We start from the raw sequence: 20,916 nt of genomic DNA on the forward strand, positions 1-20,916 counted from the left end.
AGACCCTCAGCACCACTTCTGACACCACCAGCTCAGGGCTCTGAGAATGTTTCTGCAAGCAAAGCAACTCAGCTGACGGTCTCTCTATTTGTACTTGACACTTGATTCCTGCAGCTTCTTCTTTCTCATCATACTTTCACTTCAATAAATTTTACGGGCATCAGATCCTGAGTTGCTTCCTCTTCTCTTTGCATTTCAATGGTCCCACATCCTCACCCAGGGAGTGAAAATTCAGCACTCAACCATTATGTTGGATGGAAAGGAGCAAAACCATTTTTCAGCAAATATGTCCCCACCAGTAACAACCAACACTGAGAGGGGAAACGGAAGAGGAAGGCACCTTCCGAAATATGACACAAGGCCATCACCTGATCTATCAAAGGCTTTGACACTACAAATCTACTTGGGCACAGCTTGGCCAAAGTCACTCGAGGCCAGCACGCACTTGAAAAATTCTCTTTCCAGCAGCACTCTTGAGTCCTCCCAGAAAACAGAGGAACAAGAGCATCCACTTGGGCAGGAACTGTGGAGACCAAGTGCTTCCATCCCCTCTGCTCTGGCACGCCCAGCAGGAGCTGCATTTCCAGGACGATGGTCAGTTCAGTTTTGGAGCTCTCTGCAGAGGGAAACCATCATCTCCTACACTCTCTGAGTGCCCATACTGACTGAAAAATTTCTGCCTCCTTTGCCCATGTAAGTCCATTTCTTTCACTTGTGTACTTGCCCGCTTTTCTGTCATGCATGTGCTGTGGACAACAGCTGGGCTCCAACACATTCATGACACCCGCCTGCTCATGCTTGTCTCCTCAGAGTCCCAGCTCTCTCACTCTCATCTAGCAAAGCTCCACCAGCCCTTGCACTATCTGGTGGCCCTCAAATGGTCTTCATCCACTCCCCCATTTGTGCTTCTTCACCTGTGGAGGCCAGAACTGTCCCCACCGCTCCACACGGGATCTCCCCAGGACTCTAAAGAGAGCAAGGGCCACCTCTCCCAACTTCATGCCAACAATTCTCTGAAATCTGTCTTGGACACTGGTAACACCCATTGGAGTAAAGCTCCACTGTGACATTGTAAGTTTCATTCCTCTCTACCAGTTGCTTTCTAGATCTGCAATCCTCAGCATTGCCTGGGTGAAAGTGCCATTCCTGCCCACATGCAGAACTTCAGAAGTTACACTCTTGAAATGCCAGAGATTCCTTTAACCCCTAGGACTCCAGATCCCTCTGGCTGCTGGAACAACCAAGAGGGGCCTCAGACACTCCACCATGTGCCATCTTCCTGAGTGGGCAACTCTCCTGCTGCTCACATGGAACTGAAGAGTCCATGCAGTCACTCCGGCCACAGATGCAAAGCCCAGACCAGCCAGACTAGCATTTGATGGCTTGGGGCTCCCCTTCAAAACATTCTCACAAACACAAAGTCAGGGGTTCTACACGCTGACACCACAGAAAACACGACTCCTCTCCAAATCCTGGTCACGTCCTCTGTCCCCTTTCACACGCACCTTCAACACCAGCCTTTGGTCTCAAATACTCACACAGTAAAGGAGGAACGACCACAATGGAAGGAGCAGATCCGCATGCACAGCACAGCTGCAAAGGCCAGACCAGACTGACATGGCTGTGATACATTGGGGCCCCTCATCACAACACACGCACAAACTAAACCACGCAAGTGCCACAGAATGACCTTACCGGTGGTACCCATAGTTTTCCTAGGCTTTTATTGTATATTCTCTGGCATGCACCTTCTAAGCAAATCCTCCCAAATACTCACTCGCACATTAAAGTTGCCACAAAGATTACAAGAATATGGTCTGAAAAGCAGGACATGACACTGATGGAATGTCTAAAGGAAAACACTCCCCACATCACGACTCCCAAACCCATGCCAGACAAATCTGATGCCACAATAGCCATTTAGCTACCTGTAGTGAGTAAAAAGGTCAACCCCCTTTCTCGGAAAAGTGAATGTCCACACTTCCTTCAATGGCTCCTCAGATCTTCATCTTATCCTTCACCAGTTTTCCTTTCCAGGTTTCACTCAGAGCCCAGCAATGGCACCCACAGTGTGACCTTGCTGGGCCCAGCTGAGACGAGCGCTACAGATGAACCAACACCAGACATTGGACAGCTGGGGAGGCGTCACGGGGATTGTTCTCCCATATCCAGCAGGAAAGGCCTGGCATGTAGACAGGTTTAGAAGAATGGCAAGGTGACAGGGAGGGAGAGAATGTGATGGAAGAGGACACCCATCAGCCCCTGAAGAGCTGCAAAGCCCAGATGAGCCTGACATGGCTGTGGGAGAATGAGGACCCTCTCTATAAGACACCCACAAAGCACAGCACACCAGGGCCATGGGGTGACTTCACGGATGACACCCCACTGTCATGAGCTCTGGAATTGTAATCAGACCAACACCCAAAAACACCATCATCATCAGCAGCAGCCTTTGGTCTCTAATACTTGCATTTAAAAGCTGCCGCCAAGGTCACATGGACAGGCACTCAAAAATAGGACATGACACTGCAGAGCTGCAGGAAGGAAAACACTCCCCACCTCAGGACTCACCACTCTGAGCCAGCCACGAACTGTGGCCTGCAGAATGTCCTCAGAGTCATTCAACAAGACTGTCCCGCCCATCCAGGACCGGCATAAAAGCCAGCCCAGAGCCTCTCTCCATCACACACTATTCCTCACACCTTCTACTCCTGCTCTTGCTGACCAGGTGAGCCTCAAGCCCCTCACCCTCCTGATCCTGCACCCCTGGGCCCTCTCTGCCAGCACGCTCGGCCAGAGACTCAGGAGCCCCACAACAGCCTCCACGCTCCCTTGTCCTCCTGACACAGCGCCCCTTGCTACCCTCACCCCCACAGCCTTTCCTCACCCTCCTCTCTTCCAGGACCCTCCACACCACACCCATGGCCTGCTCCAACATCTGCCAAACCTGCGGACCCACCCCGCTGGCCAACAGCTGCAACGAGCCCTGTGCCCTGCAGTGCCAGGATTCTCACGTCGTCATCAACCCTTCCCCTGTGCTGATCACCCTGCCAGGACCCATCATGACCTCCTTCCCCCAGAACACCGCCGTTGGATCCACCTCCTCGGCTGCTGTGGGCACTGAACTCAGTGCCCAGGGACAGCCCATCTCGGGTGGATTTGGCTTCGGCCTTGGCTACGGCCTTGGCTATGGCCGTGGGTTTGGCTGTGGCCTGGGAGGCCTGGGCTGCTACGGCAGAAGGGGCTGCTACAACTGCTAAGGGCCCTCAAAACCATCCATGACACCACCAGCTTGGCGTTCTGGAAAAAGCTCCTGCAAGCAAAGCACCTCAGCTGATGGTCTCTCTAGTTGTACTTCACACCTGATTCCTTCAGTTTCTTATTTCACTTCAATAAATTTTTCTTGCATCAGAACTGGAGTTGCTTCCTCTCCTTTTTGAATTCCAATGTTGTCACATCTGCACCTTGGGCAATTGCAACACTCCACCATTTTGTAGGATGGAAAAGGTGCAAAGAACATTTCCTATCAAATATATCGCCACCAGTAACAGCCAACACTGACATGGGAAACAGAGTAGACAGGGTACCTTCCAAAAAATTACACAAGGCCATCACCTGATCTACCATAGGCTTTGACACTACCATTCTGTCTTGGGCACAGCTTGGCCAAAGTCACTCGAGGCCAGGGCGCACTTGAAAAATTCTCTTTCCAGCAGCACTCTTGAGTGCTCCCAGCAAACAGAGCAACAAGAGCATCCACCTGAGCAGGAATTCTGGATAGGAAGTGTTACCATCACCTCTGCTCTGGCAGGCACAGCAGGTGCTGCATTTCCAGCACTAGGGCCGGTTCAGTTTTGGAGCCCCCAGAAGAGGGAACCCATCATCTCCTATACTCTCTGAGAACCCACACACTCTGAAAAAGTCTTGCCTCCTTTGCCCATGGAACTCTGTCTCTTGTCACTTGCGCACTTGCAGCATTTTCATTCCCTGTGTGCAGTGTTAAGACCAGATGGGCACTCAAACAATCGTGACACCCACAGCAAAGCCTTGTCTCCTCAGAGTCCCAGCTCTCTCACTCTTTCCTCTAGCAAAGATCCACCACCCCTTGCACTATATAGTGGCCCTCAAATGGTCTTCATCCACTCCCCCATTTGTGCTTCTTCACCTGTGGAGGCCAGAACTGTCCACACCGCACCACATGGGATCTCCCCAGGGCTCTAAAGAGAGCAAGGGCCACCTCTCCCAACTTCATGCCAACAATTCTCTGAAATCTGTCTTGCACACTGGTGACACCCATTGGAGTAAAGCTCCACTGTGACATTGTAAGTTTCATTCTTCTCTACCAGTTGCTTTCTAGACCTGCAATTCTCAGCATTGCGTGGGCGACAGTGCCATTCCTGCCCACATGCAGAACTTCAGAAGTTACACTCTTGAAATGCCAGAGATTCCTTTAACCCCTAGGACTCCAGATCCCTCTGGCTGCTGGAACAACCAAGAGGGGCCTCAGACACTCCACCACGTGCCATCTTCCTGAGTGGGCAACTCTCCTGCTGCTCACATGGAACTGAAGAGTCCATGCAGTCACTCCGGCCACAGATGCAAAGCCCAGACCAGCCAGACTAGCATTTGATGGCTTGGGGCTCCCCTTCAAAACATTCTCACAAACACAAAGTCAGGGGTTCTACACGCTGACACCACAGAAAACACGACTCCTCTCCAAATCCTGGTCACGTCCTCTGTCCCCTTTCACACGCACCTTCAACACCAGCCTTTGGTCTCAAATACTCACACAGTAAAGGAGGAACGACCACAATGGAAGGAGCAGCTCCTCATGCACAGCACAGCTGCAAAGGCCAGATAGACTGACATGGCTGTGATACATTGGGGCCCCTCATCACAACACATCCACAAAATAAACCACTCAAGTGTCTCCAAATGATCTCACTCATGAAACCCACAGTTTTCCTAGGCTTTTATTGTATATTGTCTGGCATGCACCTTCCAAGCAAATCCTCCCAAATACCCACTCGCACATTAATGTTGCCACAAATATTACAAGAACATGGTCTGAAAAGCAGGACATGACACTGATGGAATGTCTAAAGGAAAACACTCCCCACATCATGACTCCCAAACCCATGCCAGACAAATCTAATGCCACAATATCCATTTAGCTACGTGTAGTGAGTAAAAAGGTCAACCCCCTTTCTCGGAAAAGTGAATGTCCACATTTCCTTCAATGGTTCCTCAGATCTTTATCTTATCCTTCACCAGTTTTCCTTTCTATGCTTCACCCAGAGCCCAGCAATGGCACCCACAGTGTGACCTTGCTGGGCCCAGCTGAGACGAGCGCTACAGATGAACCAACACCAGACATTGGACACCAGGGGAGGCGTCACGGGGATTGTTCTCCCATATCCAGCAAGAAAGGCCTGGCATGTAGACAGGTTTAGAAGAATGGCAAGGTGACAGGAAGGGAGAGAATGTGATGGAAGGGGACACCCATCACCCCCTGAAGAGCTGCAATGCCCAGATGGGCCTGAGGTGGCTGTGGGAGAATGAGGACCCTCTCCACAAGACACCCACAAAGCACAGCACACCAGGGCCATGGGGTGACTTCACTGATTACACCCCACTGTCATGAGCTCTGGTCTCGTCATCAGAGCAATACCCAAAAAACATCATCAGCAGCAGTCTTTGGTCTCTAATACTTGCATTTAAAAGCTGCCGCCAAGGTCACATGGACAGGCACTCAAAAATAGGACATGACACTGCAGAGTTGCAGGAAGGAAAACACTCCCCACCTCAGGACTCACCACTCTGAGCCAGCCAGGAACTGTGGCCTGCAAAATGCCCCCAGGCCATGGGACAATGCTGTCCCGCCCATCCAGGACCAGCATAAAAGCCGGCCCAGAGCCTCTCTCCCTCACACACTACTCCTCACACCTTCTTCTCCTGCTCCTGCTGACCAGGTAAGCCTCAAGCCCCTCACCCTACTGATCCTGCACCCCTGGCCCCTCTCTACAAGCACGCTTGGCCAGAGCCTCAGGAACCCCACAACAGCCTCCACGCTCCCTTGTCCTCCTGATACACCACCCTTTGCTACCCTCACCCCCACAGCCTTACCACAACCTCCTATCTTCCAGGACCCTCCATACCACACCCATGGCCTGCTCCAACATCTGCCAACCCTGTGGACCCACCCCACTGGCCAACAGCTGCAACGAGCCCTGTGCCCTGCAATGCCAGGATTCTCACGTCATCATCAACCCTTCCCCTGTGCTGATCACCCTGCCAGGACCCATCATGACCTCCTTCCCCCAGAACACCGCCGTCGGATCCACCTCCTCGGCTGCTGTGGGCACTGAACTCAGTGCCCAGGGACAGCCCATCTCGGGTGGATTTGGCTTTGGTCTTGGCTACGGCCTTGGCTATGGCCGTGGGTTTGGCTATGGCCTGGGAGGCCTGGGCTGCTACGGCAGAAGGGGCTGCTACAACTGCTAAGGGCCCTCAAAACCATTCATGACACCACCAGCTTGGCTTTCTGGAAAAAGCTCCTGCAAGCAAAGCACCTCAGCTGATGGTCTCTCTAGTTGTACTTCACACCTGATTCCTTCAGTTTCTTATTTCACTTCAATAAATTTTTCTTGCATCAGAACCGGAGTTGCTTCCTCTCCTTTTTTGAATTCCAATGTTGTCACATCTGCACTTTGGGCAATTGCAACACTCCACCATTTTGTTGGATGGAAAAGGTACAACGAACATTTCCTGTCAAATACATCACCACCAGTAACAACCAACGCTAACATGGGAAACAGGGGAGAGGGGGGCACCTTCCAGAACATGACACAAGGCCATCACCTGATCTACCATAGGCTTTGACACTACCATTCTGTCTTGGGCACAGCTTGGCCAAAGTCACTCGAGGCCAGCGTGCACTGGAAAAATTCTCTTTCCAGCAGCACTCTTGAGTCCTCCCAACAAACAGAGGAACAAGAGCATCCACTTGGGCAGGAACTGTGGAGACCAAGTGCTTCCATCCCCTTTGCCCTGGCACACCCAGCAGGAGCTGCATTTCCAGGACGATGGTCAGTTCAGTTTTGGAGCTCTCTGCTGAGGGAAACCATCATCTCCTACATTCTCTGAGTGCCCACACACACTGAAAAATTTCTGCCTCCTTTGCCCATGTAAGTCCATTTCTTTCACTTGTGTACTTGCCCTCTTTTCCATCATGCAAGTGCTGTGGACAACAGCTGGGCTCCAACACACTCATGACACCCGCCTGCTCATGCTTGTCTCCTCAGAGTCCCAGCTCTCTCACTCTCTTGTCTACAAAAGATACACCACCCCTTGCACTATCTGGTGGCCCTCAAATGGTCTTCATCCACTCCCCCATTTGTGCTTCTTCACCTGTGGAGGCCAGAACTGTCCCCACCGCTCCACACGGGATCTCCCCAGGGCTCTAAAGAGAGCAAGGGCCACCTCTCCCAACTTCATGCCAACAATTCTCTGAAATCTGTCTTGGACACTGGTGACACCTGTTGAAGTAAAGCTCCACTGAGACCTTGTGGTTTTGTTGTTCTATACCAGCCTCCTTCCAGGCTCTCAGTCCACACCATGACCTGGGGCCCAGTGCAATTCCTGTCCAGATGCAGAACTTCAGAAGTTACACTCCTGAAATGCAGGAGATTCCTTTAAGCCCTAGACTCTAGATCCCATGGATTGGTGGAAAAACCAGATCCCTCTGACTCGTGCGGTTTTAGACACTCCAGCATCTGGTAACTTGCTGAGGGAGCAACTCTCCTACTGCCCACATGGAACACAAGAGTCCACCTGGCACAGATGTAAAGCCCAGACCAGCCTGAGCGGACTGTGATAGTTTGGTACTTCCCCTCAAAACACACCCACAAACAAAACCCCATGAATTCTACAGGCTGACACCACTGAGGACACCCATCCTCTCCAAATCCTGGTCACATCTTCAGTCCCCTTTGACACACACCAAAACACCAGCCTTTGGTCTCAAATACTCACACAGTGAAGGAGGAATGACCACGATGGAAGGGGCAGCTCATCATGCACAGCACAGCTGCAAAGGCCAGACCACCCTGACACTGGGGAGATGGAATGGGGCCACTCATCACAACACATGCACAAACTAAACCACGCAAGTGCCACAGAATGACCTTACCGGTGGCACTCATAGTTTTCCTAGGCTTTTATTGTATATTCTCCTTTGTCTGACATGCACCTTCCAAGTAAATCCTCCCAAATATCCACTCTCACTTTAAAGGGTCCACCAAGGACAGATGGACATTGTCTGAAGAGCAGGACATGGCAAGGAAGGATTGTACGAATAAAAGCACTACCCCAAAACCACATTCTCAAGTCCATGCCACACAAAGCCAATGTTACAATTTCTGTTCCTCCACCTCTAAAGAGTAACAAAGTCAACCGGCTTTTTCTAAGTGAATGTCCACACTTCTTTCAATGGTTCCTCAGGTCTTCATCTTATCCTTCACCAGTTTTCCTTTCTATGCTTCACCCAGAGCCCAGCAATGGCACCCACAGTGTGACCTTGCTGGGCCCAGCTGAGACGAGCGCTACAGATGAACCAACACCAGACATTGGACACCAGGGGAGGCGTCACGGGGATTGTTCTCCCATATCCAGCAGGAAAGGCCTGGCATGTAGACAGGTTTAAAAGAATGGCAAGGTGACAGGAAGGGAGAGAATGTGATGGAAGGGGACACCCATCACCCCCTGAAGAGCTGCAATGCCCAGATGGGCCTGAGGTGGCTGTGGGAGAATGAGGACCCTCTCCACAAGACACCCACAAAGCACAGCACAACAGGGCCATGGGGTGACTTCACTGATTACACCCCACTGTCATGAGCTCTGGTCTCGTCATCAGAGCAATACCCAAAAAACATCATCAGCAGCAGTCTTTGGTCTCTAATACTTGCATTTCAAAGCTGCTGCCAAGGTCACATGGACAGGCACTCAAAAATAGGACATGACACTGCAGAGTTGCAGGAAGGAAAACACTCCCCACCTCAGGACTCACCACTCTGAGCCAGCCACGAACTGTGGCCTGCAAAATGCCCCCAGGCCATGGGACAATGCTGTCCCGCCCATCCAGGACCAGCATAAAAGCCGGCCCAGAGCCTCTCTCCCTCACACACTACTCCTCACACCTTCTTCTCCTGCTCCTGCTGACCAGGTAAGCCTCAAGCCCCTCACCCTACTGATCCTGCACCCCTGGCCCCTCTCTACAAGCACGCTTGGCCAGAGCCTCAGGAACCCCACAACAGCCTCCACGCTCCCTTGTCCTCCTGATACACCACCCTATGCTACCCTCACCCCCACAGCCTTACCACAACCTCCTATCTTCCAGGACCCTCCATACCACACCCATGGCCTGCTCCAACATCTGCCAACCCTGTGGACCCACCCCACTGGCCAACAGCTGCAACGAGCCCTGTGCCCTGCAATGCCAGGATTCTCACGTCGTCATCAACCCTTCCCCTGTGCTGATCACCCTGCCAGGACCCATCATGACCTCCTTCCCCCAGAACACCGCCGTCGGATCCACCTCCTCGGCTGCTGTGGGCACTGAACTCAGTGCCCAGGGACAGCCCATCTCGGGTGGATTTGGCTTTGGTCTTGGCTACGGCCTTGGCTATGGCCGTGGGTTTGGCTATGGCCTGGGAGGCCTGGGCTGCTACGGCAGAAGGGGCTGCTACAACTGCTAAGGGCCCTCAAAACCATCCATGACACCACCAGCTTGGCTTTCTGGAAAAAGCTCCTGCAAGCAAAGCACCTCAGCTGATGGTCTCTCTTGTTGTACTTCACACCTGATTCCTTCAGTTTCTTATTTCACTTCAATAAATTTTTCTTGCATCAGAACCGGAGTTGCTTCCTCTCCTTTTTTGAATTCCAATGTTGTCACATCTGCACTTTGGGCAATTGCAACACTCCACCATTTTGTTGGATGGAAAAGGTACAACGAACATTTCCTGTCAAATACATCACCACCAGTAACAACCAACGCTAACATGGGAAACAGGGGAGAGGGGGGCACCTTCCAGAACATGACACAAGGCCATCACCTGATCTATCAAAGGCTTTGACACTACAAATCTACTTGGGCACAGCTTGGCCAAAGTCACTCGAGGCCAGCGTGCACTGGAAAAATTCTCTTTCCAGCAGCACTCTTGAGTCCTCCCAACAAACAGAGGAACAAGAGCATCCACTTGGGCAGGAACTGTGGAGAACAAGTGCTTCCATCCCCTTTGCCCTGGCACACCCAGCAGGAGCTGCATTTCCAGGACGATGGTCAGTTCAGTTTTGGAGCTCTCTGCTGAGGGAAACCATCATCTCCTACATTCTCTGAGTGCCCACACACACTGAAAAATTTCTGCCTCCTTTGTCCATGTAAGTCCATTTCTTTCACTTGTGTACTTGCCCTCTTTTCCATCATGCAAGTGCTGTGGACAACAGCTGGGCTCCAACACACTCATGACACCCGCCTGCTCATGCTTGTCTCCTCAGAGTCCCAGCTCTCTCACTCTCTTGTCTACAAAAGATACACCACCCCTTGCACTATCTGGTGGCCCTCAAATGGTCTTCATCCACTCCCCCATTTGTGCTTCTTCACCTGTGGAGGCCAGAACTGTCCCCACCGCTCCACACGGGATCTCTCCAGTGCTCTAAAGAGAGCAAGGGCCACCTCTCCCAACTTCATGCCAACAATTCTCTGAAATCTGTCTTGGACACTGGTGACACCTGTTGAAGTAAAGCTCCACTGAGACCTTGTGGTTTTGTTGTTCTATACCAGCCTCCTTCCAGGCTCTCAGTCCACACCATGACCTGGGGCCCAGTGCAATTCCTGTCCAGATGCAGAACTTCAGAAGTTACACTCCTGAAATGCAGGAGATTCCTTTAAGCCCTAGACTCTAGATCCCATGGATTGGTGGAAAAACCAGATCCCTCTGACTCATGCGGTTTTAGACACTCCAGCATCTGGTAACTTGCTGAGGGAGCAACTCTCCTACTGCCCACATGGAACACAAGAGTCCACCTGGCACAGATGTAAAGCCCAGACCAGCCTGAGCGGACTGTGATAGTTTGGTACTTCCCCTCAAAACACACCCACAAACAAAACCCCATGAATTCTACAGGCTGACACCACTGAGGACACCCATCCTCTCCAAATCCTGGTCACATCTTCAGTCCCCTTTGACACACACCAAAACACCAGCCTTTGGTCTCAAATACTCACACAGTGAAGGAGGAATGACCACGATGGAAGGGGCAGCTCATCATGCACAGCACAGCTGCAAAGGCCAGACCACCCTGACACTGGGGAGATGGAATGGGGCCACTCATCACAACACATGCACAAACTAAACCACGCAAGTGCCACAGAATGACCTTACCGGTGGCACTCATAGTTTTCCTAGGCTTTTATTGTATATTCTCCTTTGTCTGACATGCACCTTCCAAGTAAATCCTCCCAAATATCCACTCTCCCTTTAAAGGGTCCACCAAGGACAGATGGACATTGTCTGAAGAGCAGGACATGGCAAGGAAGGATTGTACGAATAAAAGCACTACCCCAAAACCACATTCTCAAGTCCATGCCACACAAAGCCAATGTTACAATTTCTGTTCCTCCACCTCTAAAGAGTAACAAAGTCAACCGGCTTTTTTCTAAGTGAATGTCCACACTTCTTTCAATGGTTCCTCAGGTCTTCATCTTATCCTTCACCAGTTTTCCTTTCTATGCTTCACCCAGAGCCCAGCAATGGCACCCACAGTGTGACCTTGCTGGGCCCAGCTGAGACAAGCGCTACAGATGAACCAACACCAGACATTGGACACCAGGGGAGGCGTCACGGGGATTGTTCTCCCATATCCAGCAGGAAAGGCCTGGCATGTAGACAGGTTTAAAAGAATGGCAAGGTGACAGGAAGGGAGAGAATGTGATGGAAGGGGACACCCATCACCCCCTGAAGAGCTGCAATGCCCAGATGGGCCTGAGGTGGCTGTGGGAGAATGAGGACCCTCTCCACAAGACATCCACAAAGCACAGCACAACAGGGCCATGGGGTGACTTCACTGATTACACCCCACTGTCATGAGCTCTGGTCTCGTCATCAGAGCAATACCCAAAAAACATCATCAGCAGCAGTCTTTGGTCTCTAATACTTGAATTTCAAAGCTGCCGCCAAGGTCACATGGACAGGCACTCAAAAATAGGACATGACACTGCAGAGTTGCAGGAAGGAAAACACTCCCCACCTCAGGACTCACCACTCTGAGCCAGCCACGAACTGTGGCCTGCAAAATGCCCCCAGGCCATGGGACAATGCTGTCCCGCCCATCCAGGACCAGCATAAAAGCCAGCCCAGAGCCTCTCTCCCTCACACACTACTCCTCACACCTTCTTCTCCTGCTCCTGCTGACCAGGTGAGCCTCAAGCCCCTCACCCTCTGGCTCCTGCACCTCTGGGCCCTCTCTGCCAGCACGCTCGGCCAGAGCCTCAGGAGCCCCACAACAGCCTCCACGCTCCCTTGTCCTCCTGACACACCGCCCTTTGCTACCCTCACCCCACAGCCTTTCCTCACCCTCCTCTCTTCCAGGACTCTCCACACCACACCCATGGCCTGCTCCAACATCTGCCAACCCTGCGGACCCACCCCGCTGGCCAACAGCTGCAACGAGCCCTGTGCCCTGCAATGCCAGGATTCTCACGTCGTCATCAACCCTTCCCCTGTGCTGATCACCCTGCCAGGACCCATCATGACCTCCTTCCCCCAGAACACCGCCGTCGGATCCACCTCCTCGGCTGCTGTGGGCACTGAACTCAGTGCCCAGGGACAGCCCATCTCGGGTGGATTTGGCTTCGGCCTTGGCTACGGCCTTGGCTATGGCCGTGGGTTTGGCTATGGCCTGGGAGGCCTGGGCTGCTACGGCAGAAGGGGCTGCTACAACTGCTAAGGGCCCTCAAAACCATCCATGACACCACCAGCTTGGCGTCCTGGAAAAAGCTCCTGCAAGCAAAACACCTCAGCTGATGGTCTCTCTACTTGTACTTCACACCTGATTCCTTCAGTTTCTTATTTCACTTCAATAAATTTTTCTTGCATCAGAACCGGAGTTGCTTCCTCTCCTTTTTGAATTCCAATGTTGTCACATCTGCACTTTGGGCAATTGCAACACTCCACCATTTTGTAGGATGGAAAAGGTGTAACGAACATTTCCTATCAAATACATCTCCACCAGTAACAACCAACGCTGACATGGGAAACAGGGGAGAGGGGGGCACCTTCCAGAACATGACACAAGGCCATCACCTGATCTATCAAAGGCTTTGACACTGCCATTCTGTCTTGGGCACAGCTTGGCCAAAGTCACTCGAGGCCAGCGCGCACTTGAAAAATTCTCTTTCCAGCAGCACTCTTGAGTCCTCCCAGAAAACAGAGGAACAAGAGCATCCACTTGGGCAGGAACTGTGGAGAACAAGTGCTTCCATCCCCTCTGCTCTGGCACGCCCAGCAGGAGCTGCATTTCCAGGACGATGGTCAGTTCAGTTTTGGAGCTCTCTGCTGAGGGAAACCATCATCTCCTACACTCTCTGAGTGCCCATACTGACTGAAAAATTTCTGCCTCCTTTGCCCATGTAAGTCCATCTTTTTCACTTGTGTACTTGCCCACTTTTCCATCATGCATGTGCTGTGGACAACAGCTGGGCTCCCACACACTCATGACACCCGCCTGCTCATGCTTGTCTCCTCAGAGTCCCAGCTCTCTCACTCTCTCCTCTAGCAAAGATACACCAGCCCTTGCACTATCTGGTGGCCCTCAAATGGTCTTCATCCACTCCCCCATTTGTGCTTCTTCACCTGTGGAGGCCAGAACTGTCCACACTGCTCCACACGGGATCTCCCCAGTGCTCTAAAGAGAGCAACGGCCACCTCTCCCAACTTCATGCCAACAATTCTCTGAAATCTGTCTTGGACACTGGTGACACCCAGCGAAGTAAGGCTCCACTGCAACCTTCTGGTCTCTTTCTTCTCCACCAGCACCACAGGGTGCTGCTCAGAAAAGCCATTTTCCACAGTCTCAGCCCGCAGCATGATGAAGGGCCAAGTGCTATTCCTGCCGAGATGCAGAACTTCACATGTTACACTCTTGAAATGCAGGAGATTCCTTTAACCCCTAGACTCTGGAGCCATTGGACTGGCGGAAAAACCAGATCCCTCAGACTCGTCAGGTTTTAGACACTCCAGCATCTGGTAACTTGCTGATGGAGCAACTCTCCTACTGCCCACATGGAACACAAGAGTCCACCTGGCACAGATGCAAAGCCCAGACCAGCCTGAGCGGACTGTGATAGTTTGGGACTCCTCCTCACAACACACCCACAAACCAAACCCCATGAACTCAACAGGCTGACACCACTGAGGACACCCATCCTCTCCAAATCCTGGTCATGTTTTCAGTCCCCTTTGACACACACCGTCAACACCAACCTTTGGTCTCAAATACTCACACTATAAAAGAGGAATGACCATGATGGAAGGTGCAGCTCTTCGTGCACAGCTGGCCAGCAAAGCACAGAAAAGGCCAGACCACCCTGTCACTGCAGAGATGGAATTGGGTCCCTCATTACAACATCCCCACAAACGAAACCACATAAGTGCCCATAAATAACCTCACCGGATGCACCCATATTTTTCCTAGGCTTTTATTTTTGAATCTGATTTCTCTGGCATGCACCTTCCAAGCAAATCCTCCCAAATATCCACTCGCACATTAAAGTTGCCACAAAGATTACATGGACATGGTCTGAAAAGCAGGACATGACACTGATGGAATGTCTAAAGGAAAACAATCCCAACATCACAACTCCCAAACCCATGCCAGACAAATCTAATGTCAGAATATCCATTCAGCTACCTGTAGTGAGCAACAAGGTCAACCCTCTTTTTCGGAAAATGAATGACAGCACTTCCTTCAATGGTTCCTCAGGTCTTCATCTTATCCTCCACCAGTTTTCCTTTCTAGGTTTCACTCAGAGCCCAGCAATGGCACCCACAGTGTGACCTTGCTGGGCCCAGCTGAGACGAGTGCTACAGATGAACCAACACCAGACATTGGACACCAGGGGAGGCGTCACGGGGATTGTTCTCCCATATCCAGCAGGAAAGGCCTGGCATGTAGACAGGTTTAGAAGAATGGCAAGGTGACAGGGATGGAGAGAATGTGATGGAAGGGGACACCCATCAGCCCCTGAAGAGCTGCAAAGCCCAGATGAGCCTGAGGTGGCTGTGGGAGAATGAGGACCCTCTCCACAAGACATCCACAAAGCACAGCACAACAGGGCCATGGGGTGACTTCACGGATGACACCCCACTGTCATGAGCTCTGGTCTCGTCATCAGAGCAATACCCAAAAAACATCATCATCATCATCAACCATCTTTGGTCTCTAATACTCGCATTTAAAAGCTGCCGCCACGGTCACATAGACAGGGACTCAAAAATAGGACATGACACTGCAGAGTTGCAGGAAGGAAAACACTCCCCACCTCAGGACTCACCACTCTGAGCCAGCCACGAACTGTGGCCTGCAAAATGCCCCCAGGCCATGGGACAATGCTGTCCCGCCCATCCAGGACCAGCATAAAAGCCAGCCCAGAGCCTCTCTCACTCACACACTACTCCTCACACCTTCTACTCTTGCTCCTGCTGACCAGGTGAGCCTCAAGCCCCTGACCCTACTGATCCTGCACCTCTGGGCCCTCTCTGCCAGCACGCTTGGCCAGAGCCTCAGGAACCCCACCACAGCCTCCATGCTCCCCTGTTCTCCTGACACACCACCCTTTGCTACCCTCACCCCCACAGCGTTTCCACAACCTCCTGTCTTCCAGGACCCTCCACACCACACCCATGGCCTGCTCCAACATCTGCCAAACCTGCGGACCCACCCCGCTGGCCAACAGCTGCAACGAGCCCTGTGCCCTGCAGTGCCAGGATTCTCACGTCGTCATCAACCCTTCCCCTGTGCTGATCACCCTGCCAGGACCCATCATGACCTCCTTCCCCCAGAACACCGCCGTCGGATCCACCTCCTCGGCTGCTGTGGGCACTGAACTCAGTGCCCAGGGACAGCCCATCTCGGGTGGATTTGGCTTTGGCCTTGGCTACGGCCTTGGCTATGGCCGTGGGTTTGGCTATGGCCTGGGAGGCCTGGGCTGCTACGGCAGAAGGGGCTGCTACAACTGCTGAGGGCCCTCAAAACCATCCATGACACCACCAGCTCGGCTTTCTGTAAAAAGCTCCTGCAAGCAAAGCACCTCAGCTGATGGTCTCTCTAGTTGTACTTCACACCTGATTCCTTCAGTTTCTTATTTCACTTCAATAAATTTTTCTTGCATCAGAACCGGAGTTGCTTCCTCTCCTTTTTTGAATTCCAATGTTGTCACATCTGCACTTTGGGCAATTGCAACACTCAACCATTTTGTTGGAAGGAAAAGGAACAAAGAACATTTCTTAGCAAATATGTCCCCACCAGTAACAACCAACACTCACAGGGGAAAGAGGGGAGATGGGGGCACCTTCCAGAACATGAAACAAGGCCATCACCTGATCTACCAAAGACTTTGACACAACAATTCAGTCTTGGACACAGCTTGGCCAAAATTCATCTCGGCCAGCACGCACTCGAAAAATTCTCTTTCCAGCAGCACTCTTGAGTGCTCCCAACAAACAGAGGAACAAGAGCATCCACTTGGGCAGGAACTCTGGATAGGAAGTGTTACCATCACCTCTGCTCTGGCAGGCACAGCAGGTGCTGCATTTCCAGCACTAGGGCCGGTTCAATTTTGGAGCCCCCAGAAGAGGGATCCCATCATCTCCCATACTCTCTGAGAACCCACACTCACAGAAAAAATCTTGCTTCCTTTGCCCATGGAACTCTGTCTCTTGTCACTTGCGCACTTACAGCATTTCCTTCCCTGTGTGCAGTGTTAAGACCAGATGGGCACCCACACACTCGGGACAGCCACAGACCAGCCTTGTCTCCTCAGAGTCCCAGCTCTCTCACTCTCTCCTCTAGAAAAGATCCACCACCCCTTGCACTATCTGGTGGCCCTCAAGTGCTCTTCATCCACTCCCCCATTTGAGCTTCTTCACCTGTGGAGGCCAGAACTGTCCACACTGCACCACACGGGATCTCCCCAGGGCTCTAAAGAGAGCAAGGGCCACCTCTCCCAACTTCATGCCAACAATTCTCTGAAATCTGTCTTGGACACTGGTGACACCCATTGAAGTAAAGTTCCACTGCAACCTTCTGGTCTCTTTCTTCTCCACCAGCACCACAGGGTGCTGCTCAGAAAAGCCATTTTCCACAGTCTCAGCCCGCAGCATGATGAAGGGCCAAGTGCTATTCCTGTCCAGATGCAGAACTTCACATGTTACACTCTTGAAATGCAGGAGATTCCTTTAACCCCTAGACTCCAGATCCCTCGGACTGGTGGAAAAACCAGATCCCTCAGACTCGTGGGGTTTTAGACACTCCAGCATCTGGTAACTTGCTGAGGGAGCAACTCTCCTACTGCCCACATGGAACACAAGAGTCCACCTGGCACAGATGCAAAGCCCAGACCAGCCTGAGCAGACTGTGATAGTTCGGGACTCCTCCTCAAAACACACCCACAAACCAAACCCCAGGAATTCTACAGACAGACACCACTGAGGACACCCATCCTCTCCAAATCCTGGTCATGTTTTCAGTCCCCTTTGACACACACCAAAACACCAGCCTTTGGTCCCAAATACTCACACAGTGAAGGAGGAACGACCACGATGGAAGGGGCAGCTCATCATGCACAGCACAGCTGCAAAGGCCAGACCACCCTGACACTGTGGAGATGGAATGGGGTCCCTCATCACAACACACGCACAAACTAAACCACGCAAGTGCCACAGAATGACCTTACCGGTGGCACTCATAGTTTTCCTAGGCTTTTATTGTATATTCTCCTTTGTCTGACATGCACCTGCATAGCAAATCCTACCAAATACCCACTCTCACTTTAAACTTGCCACCAAGGACAGATGGACATTGTCTGAAGAGCAGGACATGGCACTGAAGGATTGTGCAAAGGAAAACACTCCCCCACAACCACATGTGCAGCCCATGCCACACAAAGCCAATGTTACAATTTCTGTTCAGCTGCCACTAGAGAGTAACAAGTTCCACCCGCTGTTTCAGAAATTGAATGTCAGCAGTTCCGTCAATGGCTTCTCAAGTCTTCATCTTATCCTTCACCAGTTTTCATTTCTACGTTCCACTCAGAGCCCAGCAATGGCACCCACAGTGTGACCTTGCTGAGATGAGTGCTACGGATGAACCAACACCAGACATTGGACAGCTGGGGAGGCGTCACGGGGATTGTTCTCCCATATCCAGCAGGAAAGGCCTGGCATGTAGACAGGTTTAGAGGAATGGCAATGTGACAGGGAGGGAGAGAATGTGATGGAAGGGGACACCCATCACCCCCTGAAGAGCTGCAAAGCCCAGATGAGCCTGACATGGCTGTGGGAGAATGAGGACCCTCTCCACAAGACATCCACAAAGCACAGCACACCAGGACCATGGGGTGACTTCACGGATGACAACCCACTGTCATGAGCTCTGGTCTCGTCATCAGAGCAATACCCAAAAAACATCATCATCAACAGCAGCAGTCTTTGGTCTCTAATACCTGCATTTAAAAGCTGCCGCCAAGGTCACATGGACAGGCACTCAAAAATAGGACATGACACTGCAGAGTTGCAGGAAGGAAAACACTCCCCACCTCAGGACTCACCACTCTGAGCCAGCCACGAACTGTGGCCTGCAAAATGCCCCCAGGCCATGGGACAATGCTGTCCCGCCCATCCAGGACCAGCATAAAAGCTGGCCCAGAGCCTCTCTCCCTCACACACTACTCCTCACACCTTCTACTCCTGCTCCTGCTGACCAGGTGAGCCTCAAGCCCCTCACCCTCTGGCTCCTGCACCCCTGGCCCCTCTCTGCCAGCACGCTTGGCCAGAGCCTCAGGAGCCCCACCACAGCCTCCACGCTCCCTTGTCCTCCTGACACACTATCCCTTGCTACCCTCACCCCCACAGCGTTTCCACAACCTCCTGTCTTCCAGGACCCTCCATACCACACCCATGGCCTGCTCCAACATCTGCCAACCCTGCGGACCCACCCCGCTGGCCAACAGCTGCAACGAGCCCTGTGCCCTGCAATGCCAGGATTCCCGTGTCATCATCGACCCTTCCCCTGTGCTGATCACCCTGCCAGGACCCATCATGACCTCCTTCCCCCAGAACACCGCCGTCGGATCCACCTCCTCGGCTGCTGTGGGCACTGAACTCAGTGCCCAGGGACAGCCCATCTCGGGTGGATTTGGCTTTGGTCTTGGCTACGGCCTTGGCTATGGCCGTGGATTTGGCTGTGGCCTGGGAGGCCTGGGCTGCTACGGCAGAAGGGGCTGCTACAACTGCTAAGGGCCCTCAAAACCATCCATGACACCACCAGCTTGGTGTTCTGGAAAAAGCTCCTGCAAGCAAAGCACCTCAGCTGATGGTCTGTCTACATGTACTTCACACCTGATTCCTTCAGTTTCTTGTTAATCATTCGTTCACTTCAATAAACTTTTCTTGCATCAGAACTGGAGTTGTCCCTTCTCCTTTTTGAATTCCAATGTTGTCACACCTGCACCTTGGGCAATTGCAACACTCCACCATTTTGTTGGAAGGAAAAGGAGCTAAGAACATTTCTTAGCAAATACGTAGTATTTGTAACAACCAACACTCGCAGGGGAAAGAGGGGAGAGGGGGGCACCCTCCAGAACATGACACAAGGCCATCACCTGATCTACCAAAGGCTTTGGAACTACCATTCTGTCTTGGGCACAGCTTGGCCAAAGCCACTCGAGCCCAGCACGCAATTGAAAAATTCTCTTTCCAGCAGCACTCTTGAGTCCTCCCAACAAACAGAGGAACAAGAGCATCCACTTGGGCAGGAACTCTGGATAGGAAGTGTTACCATCACCTCTGCTCTGGCACGCCCAGCAGGTGCTGCATTTCCAGCACTAGGGCCGGTTCAGTTTTGGAGCATCCAGAAGAGGGAACCCATCATCTCCTATACTCTCTGAGAAACCACACACTCTGAAAAAGTCTTGCTTCCTTTGCCCATGGAACTCTGTCACACTTACAGCATTTTCATTCCCTGTGTGTAGTGTTAAGACCAGAGAGGCACCCACACACTCGTGGCACCCACAGTCCAGCCTTGTCTCCTCAGAGTCCCAGCTCTCTCACTCTCTCCTCTGGCAAAGCTTCACCAGCCCTTGCACTATCTGGTGGCCCTCAAGTGCTCTTCATCCACTCCCCCATTTGTGCTTCTTCACCTGTGGAGGCCAGAACTGTCCACACTGCACCACACGGGATCTCCCCAGGGCTCTAAAGAGAGCAAGGGCCACCTCTCCCAACTTCATGCCAACAATTCTCTGAAATCTGTCTCGGACACTGGTGACACCCAGCGAAGTAAAGCTCCACTGCAACCTTCTGGTCTCTTACTTCTCCACCAGCACCACAGGGTGCTGCTCAGAAAAGCAATTTTCCACAGTCTCAGCCCGCAGCATGATGAAGGGCCAAGTGCTATTCCTGTCGAGATGCAGAACTTCACATGTTACACTCTTGAAATGCAGGAGATTCCTTTAACCCCTAGACTCCAGATCCCTCGGACTGGTGGAAAAACCAGATCCCTCAGACTCGTGGGGTTTTAGACACTCCAGCATCTGGTAACTTCCTGATGGAGCAACTCTCCTACGGCCCACATGGAACACAAGTG

At 52.1% G+C, this 20,916-nt stretch overlaps 4 protein-coding genes across 4 annotated transcripts; all 4 read left to right on the top strand.

Moving 5' to 3' along the window:
- Window positions 1-6,165: 6,165 nt before the first annotated feature.
- LOC120749396 (feather beta keratin-like) lies at window positions 6,166-6,504 on the top strand. Its single transcript, XM_040056761.1, has one exon. The coding sequence runs from the start codon at window positions 6,166-6,168 to the stop codon at window positions 6,502-6,504; it is 339 nt and encodes a 112-aa protein (XP_039912695.1).
- A 2,912-nt stretch (window positions 6,505-9,416) lies between these two features.
- On the top strand, window positions 9,417-9,755 carry LOC120749402 (feather beta keratin-like). The gene has a single exon (XM_040056772.1). The coding sequence runs from the start codon at window positions 9,417-9,419 to the stop codon at window positions 9,753-9,755; it is 339 nt and encodes a 112-aa protein (XP_039912706.1).
- Window positions 9,756-12,666: 2,911 nt separating this feature from the next.
- Window positions 12,667-13,005, top strand: LOC120749416 (feather beta keratin-like). Its single transcript, XM_040056797.1, has one exon. The coding sequence runs from the start codon at window positions 12,667-12,669 to the stop codon at window positions 13,003-13,005; it is 339 nt and encodes a 112-aa protein (XP_039912731.1).
- Window positions 13,006-19,232: 6,227 nt separating this feature from the next.
- Window positions 19,233-19,571, top strand: LOC120749424 (feather beta keratin-like). Its single transcript, XM_040056810.1, has one exon. The coding sequence runs from the start codon at window positions 19,233-19,235 to the stop codon at window positions 19,569-19,571; it is 339 nt and encodes a 112-aa protein (XP_039912744.1).
- Window positions 19,572-20,916: the final 1,345 nt, after the last annotated feature.

Source organism: Hirundo rustica, chromosome 1 (genome assembly GCF_015227805.2).
Source record: "Hirundo rustica isolate bHirRus1 chromosome 1, bHirRus1.pri.v3, whole genome shotgun sequence".
NCBI classification, from domain to species: Eukaryota; Metazoa; Chordata; class Aves; order Passeriformes; family Hirundinidae; genus Hirundo; species Hirundo rustica.